Here is a 12,228-nt window from a genome sequence, read left to right on the forward strand (position 1 = left end):
AAAAAAAAAAAAAAAAAAGGCAGAGAGGAGAGGGAGTACGTGAGTCGTCCAGTGCAATCTATTGTTTGAAACTTACTTTTTATCAGAATTTGAAGATGAAAACGGTAAGGAAGACTTCACAATATTCAATGAAACTTTTTTTTTTAAAAAAACTTGTGCTTTGCTTGTCTTCCGAATAACGCGTAGAAAACTTTTTTCCTGTGGTTTTTTTTTTTTTTTTTTTTTTATGGCAATGAGTAAGCTTGACTGAACTCATTTTATAGATAGAAATCTTTTTAACTCCAGACTAGTCGGAGGTTGGAGGATTCTGGGTCTTGCAAGTATTTTATGATGCAAAAAATACATTTATTATATGAATATACATGTTTTATGAAGTATGACTTGATTATGATTATTGTGCTATTCTAACTAATCACCAAATAGTAATCGGGAAAGAAATTATAAGGTGTGTTTTAAACCGATTTCCAGTTTTCTTAAAGAAAAACCTGCATTTTATGGTTTTATGTCAGTTTCTTAAATAGTCAGACAAGTGCATATTTTATGCCTGGGCTCAGAGGGCAGTATTAATGTGCTAGCTGTAGCCCCGATGCTCCAGGATATGTTAAGCTCTTAATAGGCTAATCAAAGAGATGGAAGCGTGTGTTTTTGATTTACTTTTGGCCACTTGGGACGTGCTAGACTCATAACCCTCCGGAGCCTTGTTTATCGAGGTATGTCTGTATATATGGTGTATGGGACAAAGTTCAGGGATGGGGGGCGGGGGGAGAGTGCTGGAGGGATTTTGGAAAGCCGTCTTCTGATAATGTGTGCTACAATCCTGTCTTTGGTAATTTCTTTCATTGTTGTACTAGAAGCAAAGAGAGCGAGAGAGTAAGACAGCGCACTGAGAGGGAACAAGAGAGTGAGTTTCTTACTCTTGTTTTTATTTGAGCTGCCGGTGCAACGCGTTTGGGCCAAATGCCAACTGTCTGGGTCACACGCGTTTTATCCAAATAGATTTAGCGCTGCTGTCTGGAAATGGGCTGCTGAATGTTAACTTTAGGATCAACTCAACCAGGGCAGCTCAGACTGTTACCCTCTGTCTGGGCGAAGTGGGATGGGGGTGGGGGCAGGACGGGGAGGAAAGGAGAAGCTGAACTTTTAAAAAGACACCGGACTGTGATTTTCAGCATAACTCTTTTATGTTCTGATTTCTTGGACTATTTGTCTTTTCTATCTTTTTTTTTTTTTTTTTTTTTTTTTTTTTTTTTTTTAGTGTACGTTGATTAAACTGAAACTTTAGATGGGAAAATGACAGTTCTCAGAATTCATGACAAGGAAAGAAATTTAAGACTGGTGGTAGTTGAAGGAAATTAAGAAAATTAATTTTGGAGATAATTGTTTTCCTGTGTTTCACCTAGGTGGTAGTGAACTCTGGTATATATTAATTTAGTCTGTAAATGTGATCACTGTGTTTTGGATTTTTGAAGAATAGCATAGAGAGGCAAATAAGTTTGTTTCAAACAAATCAAATTTATTATTTTGCCACAAATGGCAGCAAATGAAATCAGTGTAGTGGTATTAATGTTTTTGTGACTCCCAAGGGGAAAAGCCTCTAACCTCAAGGCCTGAAGTATTATAATGCTTTTCATGTCTGGTCCAATACCTGTAAGATTAATTCCTACTCTTATCTACTCTTACCACTTCCTCTTCATTTCCTTAGCAACCACTAGTAGCTACTAGTGGGATGGACCTCTATGCCAAATCTTACCCAGTTTCAGGCTTCAGTGAGAAAATGAAGAGAGTTAATATATTAAGAGAATTAACAGCATATTATATGAATAATTTTGGGGGGAGGGGAAGAGGTGAGGAGTTCTCTTGGTTCTACCAAAAGACATGGTTGATTGTCAGGTTTTTGAGCTACCTCAAGAGAAAAAAGTGTTGTTTCTGTTTTTCTGAGAAGAATTATAATACAGATAACATATATTTACCTTGTCATCTGGAAAAAAAAAATTGGGGACTATATGTAATTTAGGGCTTGATTTTTGCAAAATGGTCTTCTGTATTTTTGCTTTTGGCTCATTTGCTTTTCTTGATAAGTTTGAGTAATTTATATGTTTAATTAGCCTTTTCTTTGGAAACCAGTCTCACAAAGTTGATAAATGATCTGGAAGTCTTTGTACTTAGAGCCTAATGGTGGCCTTGGCATATAGTAGATGACAATAAATATTTGTTGAGAGAATAAATGGAAAATGAAATGAGAAGTTCATTTTTATGTCTAAAAATTAAATACCTGATGGGAGGATGATATTGTTACTTCCTCCTTGGAGACCTTAAAATATACTTCAGCCTTAAAATATATAACCAGAGTTAAACTGGATGAAAGAAGTTGAGGAGGATGTTATACATGTTCTTTAATTCCATAATAATAGTTCATGAGAGGAAAATATTACCTTGGCTACTTCCAGGTCACTTGAGTGGGAAGTAAAGAGATAGAGGAAAAAAACAAGTAATACCCTTTAACCAGGGCAGACTACTGGGGAATCACTGTAGTGCATGTTGTCTGAATTTAGCTAGTGTAGCTTCAATCCAAGGAAGCAGGTAAATGATCCCTTAACTTTACTGGCTGGTACATTTGTACTAGGGAAAAAACATGTGTGAAATTAAAATAAAATGGACGTTTTTGATTCTGTTTTCAAATTTCAAATAATTGTAAGCACAGTTATTATGACCTAAGTTCTCTACAGTTTGCTATAAAAGCCAATACAGCCTAGCTGATTGATTTCCATCATTGTATCCAACTATTTCACATTTTTGAGGGAAGGAGGAACATGAAAGTATTTTTGAAAAAAGACCTTTGAAAAGTGATGTGTTAGATAACAAGGGAAAAGGGCTAACATTTACTTAGCCATTAAAGTGTGTGCTTTGTATCATGGGTAATCTAATTTAATCTCTGAACAAGTCTTTGTAAGGTAGAAATCATTATCATGATTTTATAGGTGAGGAAACAGATTTGGAGAGGGAAGTAACTTGGGGTTAAGCCAGGAGTCAAAGCCTTGGTGCTTTCCACAACATCATAATGCTTCTGCTATACAACTTGAAGAAATAACACATTGTGATTTCTGGAAAATTGTCTAATCTAAAAATAGCCAGAACTTTGGGAACCATATCAGGAAAAGCCACATATTTGCTTAAGATGTCCAGATTAACCTCTCCACCAAGTGTCAGAAAGTAGATTAATCTATTCATTTTTATTGTGTAGGTGACTAAGATCGGTTACATATGTTAGTTGTTGATGTTAGTTGAGCTGGAGCTCATTCATTTACTATTAAGTTCCTTCACTGGACACTGGAGTCTTAAAAGAAAGTGGGGAGTGAAGGAGAGGGTAAGAAAGGAGAAAGAAACTTAAATTTACTGAGTACTCACATGCCCAGTACTATAGCTAGTATGGAAACAAGATTGTAACTCTAGTTTGTTTAACCTCAAATCTACTCTTTCTGCTATACCGTCAATGCCCTTTTTACTACAAGTCCTTGAATCAAATGTTAGTTTGCTTTTGTCCAAGTAGTTACGTATTACATTTTCTCTCAATGTTACTGGCTTGGTTAACTTGGGCATTTACCAGACTATGCTAATAACGGTAAGAATGGACATTGCAAAACTGAAGACCAAGAGATTTCTCAAGGGGGAAAATACTTGTTCCCTAAACCAAACCAACTATATTGTAAATTTATATCATTAGTTTCAAAGCCCAGGAGAAAACGGATGAATGATTCAGTTCAAATATATCATCACTACTAGAAAATTAGCTCAAATGAGTTAATTATAGATGCCTCTTTAAAGGGAGATTATACTTTACAATATATGTGTGTGTGCGTGTGTGTGTGTATGTACACACACACATACTCTGGTGGATTCGAACTGCCGACATTTTCCTTTAAAGAGGCATATATAATATGTTGTTGTTAGGTGCCTTGCAATCTATTCCCACTCATAGCGACCCTATATGACATAGTAAAACTGCCGCATAGGGTTTCCTGGGCTGTAATCTTTATGGGAGCAGATTGCCAGGTCTTTTCTCCTGCAGAGTGGCTGCTGGGTTCGAACTGCCGACCTTTCGGTTAGCAGCCGAGTGCTTCACCATTGCACCACCAGGGCTTTCATATATAATGTGGACATGTATAATATATATGGAAACCTGTGAGAGCTGGAACGCGACAGGACTGCCTTGTTTTTCTGGATCTCAAAGTTTTCCGCCTTTGACAGGATACAGTCTTACCACTTTTCTCTCTCTCCTTTTAGTGGAAAAGATTTGAGTTTTCCTTCTCTGGCAGGTTTTTGCTTACACAGGTTCTGGCTTTCACAGGTTTTACTGAATGTGTGTGTGTGTGTGTGTTTTAAAGTTTGAAAGAGCTTACCTTTTTTTTTTTTGGTGAAAGTATACACAGCCAAAAAATACACCATTTCAACAATTTCTACATGTACAGTTCAGGGACATTGGTTACATTCTTCAAGTTATTCTACCATTCTCACTATTGTTTTCTATATTATTCCACCACCATCATCTTAAACTCATTGCCCCCTAAGCTTCCATTCTGCCTTTTGAGTTGTCACTGTTAATTTGATCTCACATAGATAATTCTTTAAAAGAGAACAACGCTCAAAGTGGACATACTTTGACAATTTAAATAAGCTATTTTTTGGTTCAAAGAAGACTTCAGGTGATAGTTTTGATTTACAGTTTAAAGTTTATATATTATCTCAGGGCAATAGTATTGGGGGCTTATCTAGCCTTGATGGCTTCAGAAAGTCTGGATTCCCATCAGAATTTGAAATTGTGTTCTACATTTTCCCCCTTTTGATCAGCATTCTTCTATAAGGAACTCATTTGATGTCAGACATTATTACACAAAAAACTCTAGTGATTAAAAAGATTTTTAAACAGTAAGAATGAATGTAGTTCATGAAGCAACAATTATATTCTAATATCTCATGGGAAAGTTTGGAGTATGGCGACTATATGTTAAGTAGGTTGGGAACTTAAGAGAACTGGATTCTTTTTATTATTGTTATTGAATAATGGCGTGACTTGATCTTTTTATATAGTTTTGCCTGAGAAAAGGATATGTAGTGCCTGCTGTCTTGCCTAATCATTGTAGAAGTAATTTTGAGATGAAACAATATGTAAATAGTTTTTAGTAACTTTACACACAATAATTGTTTTATCTCATTATTTTCTTAGTTTCTAAAAAACTATTCAAGTTAGTTAACCAATAACATTTATGAATATCTTATATGATACTGGTTGTATGCAACTGCTATTGAGTATTTAAGTTAGAGTGCATTAAAATGGAAGCATAACGTAATAGGAAGAGTTTAGACTTTAGAGTCAGGTAGCCTTGCGTGTGAATCTGGGCTCTGCTGTTTTCTAGCTATTTGACCTCTATAAGTGCAACTTCTTTATCTATAAATTGGAGACTGTATTAGTTACCAATTGCTGCATAACCAATTACCACAAACTTTGGGGCTTAAAACAACAGACCTTTATTATCTCACAGTGTCTGTTGGTCACAAGTCCTGGCATGGCTTAGCTTAGTCTTCTGCTGCAAACAAGCTGCTAGCAAAGACTGGGTGATCCTCAGGAGGCTCAGCTGGCATAGGATCTGCTTCTAAGCTTATGTGGAAGTGTGCAGGTTTCAGTTTCTTGCAGACTGTTGAACTGAGGGCCTCAGTTCCTTGCTGGTGGTAGTCTTGAAGCTGCTCCCAGTTCTGTGCCACTCGGACCTCTCCATATGGCAGCTTCCTTCATCAAAACCAACAAGGAAGAGAGTCAGCAAAATGGAAGTCAGAATGTTTTGTAATCTAATCACAGAAGTGACATCCCCTCAATGTTGAGGTATTCTATTGGTTAGAATCAAATAACTCAAGGGGAGGGGATCAAATTATACAAGCGTGTGAATATCAGGAGGTGAAATCATTAGGGGATGTCATGGAGTCTTCTGCCTCAGGGATAATAATACCTACTTCACAAGATTGTTGTGAAGATTAAAAGAAGTAACATATATTTAAAGATCACTTTATTTTTGGTCTGACCTTAAACTACCTTTCCAGATATTATCTGTTGGTCTTCTGTACAGCAACCAATTTTACTTTTACTATTATTACTAATAATATTTGCTATTTCCCATTTTTTTCTTGCCAGCTAGACTTCGTGTAATCTATTTCTTCTATTTGGAATGATTTTCCCCCAGCCATTTGACTTGTGAAATTCTGTCCATTTTCCAGGGCCTATCTCAAATGCTGGACCCTGGTGGTGCAGTGGTTAAGAGCTATGGCTGCTAACCCAAACCGCAGCAGTTCAAATCCACCAGACGCTGCTTAGGAACCCTATGAGGCAGTTCTACTCTATCCTATAGTGTTGCCCTGAGTGGGAATCAACTGGACGGCAGTGGGTGTGGGTTTGGGTTTGGTTTGATATCTCAAATGCTACTTTTTCCATGAACTTTTCATGACCCATCCTTCTCTGACCCAGAAGTCATCTCCCTCATCTGATCTCCTCTAACCCTTTTTCATAACTTTATTATGGCACTTGTCACAGGCTGCCTTAAATTTTTTCCTTGCTACTTATATTATGAGTTCACCAAGGGCAAGGACTGTGCCTTACATTTTTCTGTGCCCTCATGTTGTTAAAACATCATCTTTTAAACATAGATAATATTTGTTGATTAATGAATTAGTTTCTCAAAGGGTTAGCAGTTTAATAACTTGGAGACAAATTTAAGAAGTTTTAAATGGTTGTGTTTGTTTTATGTGTTGTAATAACCAATATTTCTAGCACCGTAGGGAATAAAGTGTTCCATGTAAGTTAACTTACCAATTAACTACAAATATCTTTTTATGTGCCTGAAGCGATTTTATTTTTACCACTATTCATTTTTCAACCAAAAAACTATGTGGTGAGCATTTACTATGTGATGAATTATTATATGCACATTTGGGGTGAAAATCTTTCTAATATCATTTGTGTACTTAACAGTAATTTACCTTATTAAAAATAATTTAGTCTTTTATTCCTGACTCAGACATAGTATTATGAATATTAGATATTGGGCTATGGTACAGTTATACATACAATGCCATTTTTTGTTGCCAGTTGCCATTGAGTCTATTACAACTCATGGTAACCCCATGTGTGTCAGAGTAGAACTGTGCTCCACAGGGCTTTCTTTTATTCTTTTTTTTGTGTGTGTGTGGGGTGTGTGTTGGGAAAAAGTACCTGTTAAAACACACACCGTAGGGTTTTCAATGGCTAATTTTCTGGATTTGACATAGTGGTTAAGAGCTTGGCTGCTAATCAAAAGGTCAGCAGTTTGAATCCACCAGCTGTTCCTTGGAAACCCTATGGAGCAGTTCTACTCGGTCCTATAGGGTTGCTATGAGTCTGAATAGACTTGATGGCAATGGGCTTGGGGATTTTTTGGTTAATTTTCCAGAAGTAGATCACCAAGCCTTTCTTCTGAAGTGCCTTTTGGTAGACTTGAACCTCCAGACTCCAACCTCCAACCTTTCAGTTAGCAACCAAGCACGTTATCTACTTGTGCCACCCAGAGACTCCTGTATACTCAGTGCTGTTGCTATTGTTGTTAGGTGCTGTGGAGTTCTTGTCTACTCCCAGTGACCCCATGTGACAGAGTAGAACTGCCACATAGGGTTTTCTAGTCTGTAATCTTAATGGGAGCGGATCTCCTGCAGAGTCGTTGAGTGGGTTCAAACCACCAACCTTTCTATCAGCAGCGGAGCTCTTATCCGTTGTGCCACCATGGCTCCTGATATACTCAGTAGGAGCTCTTAAACTATGTAAGGAGCTTTTGCCTCTACCTCAAACTGTAATATCTTGGAGTTCTAAAACTCCATTTTTATGTTTCTCCTCCTTTTTTTTTTGTCACTTTTGTGCTGTTAGCAAGCTTATTTCTAGTCCTTTTTCTAATGTGCTTTATTTTCTTCCTCTAATGTGCTTTGAGCTGGGAGATCCGGTAGCCAAATATGCTGACTCTGAGTGAGGCTGTATGCTGAAAGTAAAGTAGATGAGCAAGGATTTGAACTCTGTTGTGATTGCTGATGCATTTTTTTAATTAATTTTTTTTAAATTGCACTCTAGATAGTTGAAGTTGCCTCATGTAAGACCTCCTGCTAAGTCAATGGTTACAGTAAATATGGTTCAGATTTTTAGAAGTTTAGTTTGTGCTACTGTCTGAGTATTCAAAGGCAGCTGCTAAATGTCACTCCTTCTCTGTAGATCTACTTTGTCAGAGAAAATGATTGGTGCCTCATAAAGCAACAAAACAATCTCAGGATGTAAGTGTGCTGAAAAGCATGTTAAGGAATGGAATCACATACTGTTTATCACTTGTATGTAATGGACTTTGATTGTGAAGACAGTCTTTACTTTTTATTTTATCAGAAGAGGTTAGCTCACTGTATCTACCCATTGGTCTGTTCAAAGTTTTTTTTTTTAAAAAAGATTCATGATTCCTCTTCAGATTTCTTTTTTGATTATTAAGTAGCTCTGACATTATACTGCTGACCACTTAGGTTTCTAATACTGTGTTTAGTCTTGTGAATGTTTATTTAGACTATAAAGAACAACAATGATCTAATTTAATTATATTAACTTATTTTTTAGTTTATGTCTATATTCAATATATTCAGCAGGTATTCAGTAATATATAGTAGCTCTGTCCATTCAGGATATTTTTTAGTTAACTAAATTTTTGTTGTTGTTGTTTTTCTAGGTTAAAAAATGATCATATTTTAGTAACTAATCAGCCTAATGCTTTGATGATGAACAATTTTACCATCATTATTTTTTTCATTTTGGATTGAGAAAATGAATCCAGATACAGAAGAAAGTACGGGATGTTGGGGAAAAGTACCTGTTAAACAGTGGAACATCTAATAACTGATTTTCAAGAATTATTAAAGAAGTAAAATTGTTATGCTTCGATTTTGGTATGGTGTTGACTCTCTAGCACATAGGTAGCCCTCCAAAAAAATACCAGTTTTTCAAATTATGGAAATTTTGTGGAAGACGTTGACCTGGATTTTGAGCCTCATCATGATTTCGTCAGAATTTCATAGTGACCACAGGCTTTCATACAGTTCTCAAGGTAGGATTCCTGCTTTTGAAATGGACAAAAAAATTGCTATTTCTCTGACAAGAAAGGACTCAGAATATTTAGTTTGGTGAACATTTTATTTGGACTATGTAGTGGTAGGAGGGAAGGCCTATTGTGTCAATTCACTGCTGGTTTAATAAATGTTTAACTTGTCTTGTTAGTAATCAACATCCAGTGGATTTTAGAGCTGATTGGTATTTCATGGAAGATGATAGATCTCAGGTCTCTTCTTATTCTGAATCCTAAACTTTAATAGGTTCATCTAGTTGCTAAAGTTTATGGGCAATGTCATGTTCAAAGTTAATCCAAAGGTTTATGCTGTAAAAGAGGATGAAACGAGACAAATTCTGATACTGATACAGAACCTTTCCAATAAGGACCCTATGTTAAAAAAAAAAAAAAAAACTTTCCAAACTTTAGAATTCTGATCTAAGAATCACTTTGGATGATTTTGACCTTGGATGAAACCGTACGAGTTGTAAGAAGTTCAACCTTTCAAATTCTAATCCTTAGCCCAAAACCCAAACCTACTGCCATTGCGTCGACTCCAACTCATAGCAACCCTACAGGACAGAGTAGAACTGCCCCATACGGTTTCCAAGGCTATAATCTTTACAGAAGGAGACTGCCGCATCTTTCTACCACAGAGCAGCTAATGGGTTTGAACCGCTGACCTTTCGGTTAGCAGCCAAGCACTTTAACCACTGTGCCAGGGCTTCTTATTCTAATCCTCAGTTGTCTATAATTTTAATCTATAGAATTAAATTTTATATCATAGAAAAGATCTTAACAAAGAAGTTCCCAGGGGTGAATGTCACTTTGTTTGCATAGACAGGTGTAATCTTTGTAGAATTATTGAAAAGCTTATCTTTTGGATCTACCTCTTATGAACCTAATAACAAAAAACTATCACTTTTTGGTGCTGATGAGCCAGATTTTCAAGGCCATTATAGTTTGAAGTATATGTCTAGAAAGTCCATGTATACAAAGTATGGCTCTCAAAGCAGATTAACAAAGCCATGGCATTTAATATGAACTCTTGTTTATAAGAAGTAAAATAAGTACTGTCTTTCAACTTATTTTCATTTGGTTATGGTTTCATGGGAATTGTGGATAAACACATGTATAGATAGTGAGGCAGTGGGCAGACATTTGGTTTCTCTTAGTAATAAGCCTAGCTAAAGGAAGGTGTGGCTAAGAAGGTAGATGGACAATAGTTAGGACATCTAAGTGAGAAAAATATGTTTAATAGTCCTCTGAATTTTCAGTCTAGTTCATGTTTTTTTTAACAGCTTTATTGAGATATAATACATATACCATATAATTCACCCATTTAAATTGTACAATTCAATGGTGTTTTTGTATATTTACAGAGCTGTGCAACCATTACCACAATCAACTTTACAACATTTTCAACAGCCTCAAAAGAATTTCCATACCTATTAGCAGCTGCCGTGAAATTCCCTCCAAACCCCCTACCTCTCCCCAGCCATAGGCAACCACTAAATCATTTTCTGTCTCTAGAGCTTTGCCTGTTCTGGACATTTCATATCAATGTAATTATATAATATGTGGTCTTTTGTAACTGGCTTTTTTCACTCAGCATAGTAATTTTTTAATGTTAGCATAATGAATTTTAACTATGGAGGCAGTCATTATGAAGGTTCATTCATGTTGTAGCACGTATCAGTACTGCATCCCTTTTTATTGCAGAATAATATTCCATTGTGTGGATATACCACATTTTATGTATCTATTCATCAGTTGATGGACATTTGGGTTGTTTCCCTTTTTGTCTATTATGAATAATGCTGCTGTGAACATTCACATAAACGTTTTTGTGTGGATGTATGTTTTCATTTCTCTTTGGTATATACCTAGCAGTGGAATTGTTGGATCAAAGGAGCCCTATGACACAGTGGTAAAAGCCCTCGACTGCTAACCGAAAGGTCGGCAGTTCGAAACCACCAGTGGCTCCATGGGAGAAAGATGTGGCATTCTGCTTCCATAGAGATTTACAGCCTTGGAAACCCTGTGGGGTCACTATGAGTCAACATCGACTCAATGGCAGTGGGTTATGGTAACTTCATGTTTAACATTTTGAGGAATTGCCAGACTGTTTCCTAAAGTAGCTGTTGGCATTTTAGATTCCCACCAATGAGTTTTTTAAAAATAATTTCTCCAAGACTATAGAAATTCCGTATAAATCCTTTTGGATACCTTTTTCATGAACAGATCTTGTCTGAACTAAACTCTATCTTTTTGCACATATGGACTTTTCACTGTTTTTTACTTCAGTGTGAAATATCCATACTTCCTGTAGAATATAGCTCTTAGAATCTATATTTTCAAAAGTAAAAAGGAAAATTCTTCACAAATAATTTTATTTTGAGGAATGAAATAATTGGAACTTGATTAATCTTTAGATTTTAAATATTTACTCTTTCATTTTTGTTTGATATAACATTTTTTTTTGCCCCTCTGTCACATATAATGATATGCATAGTTTTAACCAATGTAGTTTGTGTTTATACTGCTACTTTTTTGTTCTGTTAAATTTTCTTTTCTTCCATGTGTCTTTTCTGGATTCTCTGCCTTGTGATTACAAAGAGGAATTCCTGACTTATCTTGAACACTACCAGCTAACTATTCCAATAAGAGTTGATCAAAATGGAGCTTTTCTCAGCTTTACTGTGAAAAATGATAAACACTCAAGGAGAAGACGGAGTATGGACTCTATTGATCCACAACAAGCAGTATCTAAGTTATTTTTTAAACTTTCAGCCTATGGCAAGCACTTTCACCTAAACTTGACTCTCAGCACAGATTTTGTGTCCAAACATTTTACAGTAGAATATTGGGGGAAAGATGGACCCCAGTGGAAACATGATTTTTTAGACAACTGTCATTACACAGGATACTTGCAAGATCAACATAGTACAACTAAAGTGGCTTTAAGCAACTGTGTTGGGTTGGTAAGTAGATGCTATATTTTAAATTTCTGATGGGGAAATAAATTCACAGTGTAAATGTCTTTCCTCAGATTAAAATATGTATATATATATATATATAT

General features: G+C 36.0%; 1 protein-coding gene across 1 annotated transcript in view; it reads left to right on the plus strand.

Moving 5' to 3' along the window:
• The first annotated feature begins 16 nt into the window (after positions 1-16).
• The window catches only part of ADAMTS6 (ADAM metallopeptidase with thrombospondin type 1 motif 6), a 297,249-nt gene continuing 285,037 nt past the window's right edge, over positions 17-12,228 (plus strand). The window contains exons 1-3 of the mRNA XM_004374547.3: positions 17-104; positions 8,772-9,146; positions 11,766-12,130. Of these exons, the coding sequence (XP_004374604.1) occupies positions 9,050-9,146; positions 11,766-12,130 (462 nt within the window). The 5' untranslated portion in view covers positions 17-104; positions 8,772-9,049. The remainder of the gene's footprint in view (positions 105-8,771; positions 9,147-11,765; positions 12,131-12,228) is intronic.

Source organism: Trichechus manatus, unplaced genomic scaffold (genome assembly GCF_000243295.1).
Source record: "Trichechus manatus latirostris isolate Lorelei unplaced genomic scaffold, TriManLat1.0 scaffold00029, whole genome shotgun sequence".
Classification (NCBI taxonomy): domain Eukaryota; kingdom Metazoa; phylum Chordata; class Mammalia; order Sirenia; family Trichechidae; genus Trichechus; species Trichechus manatus.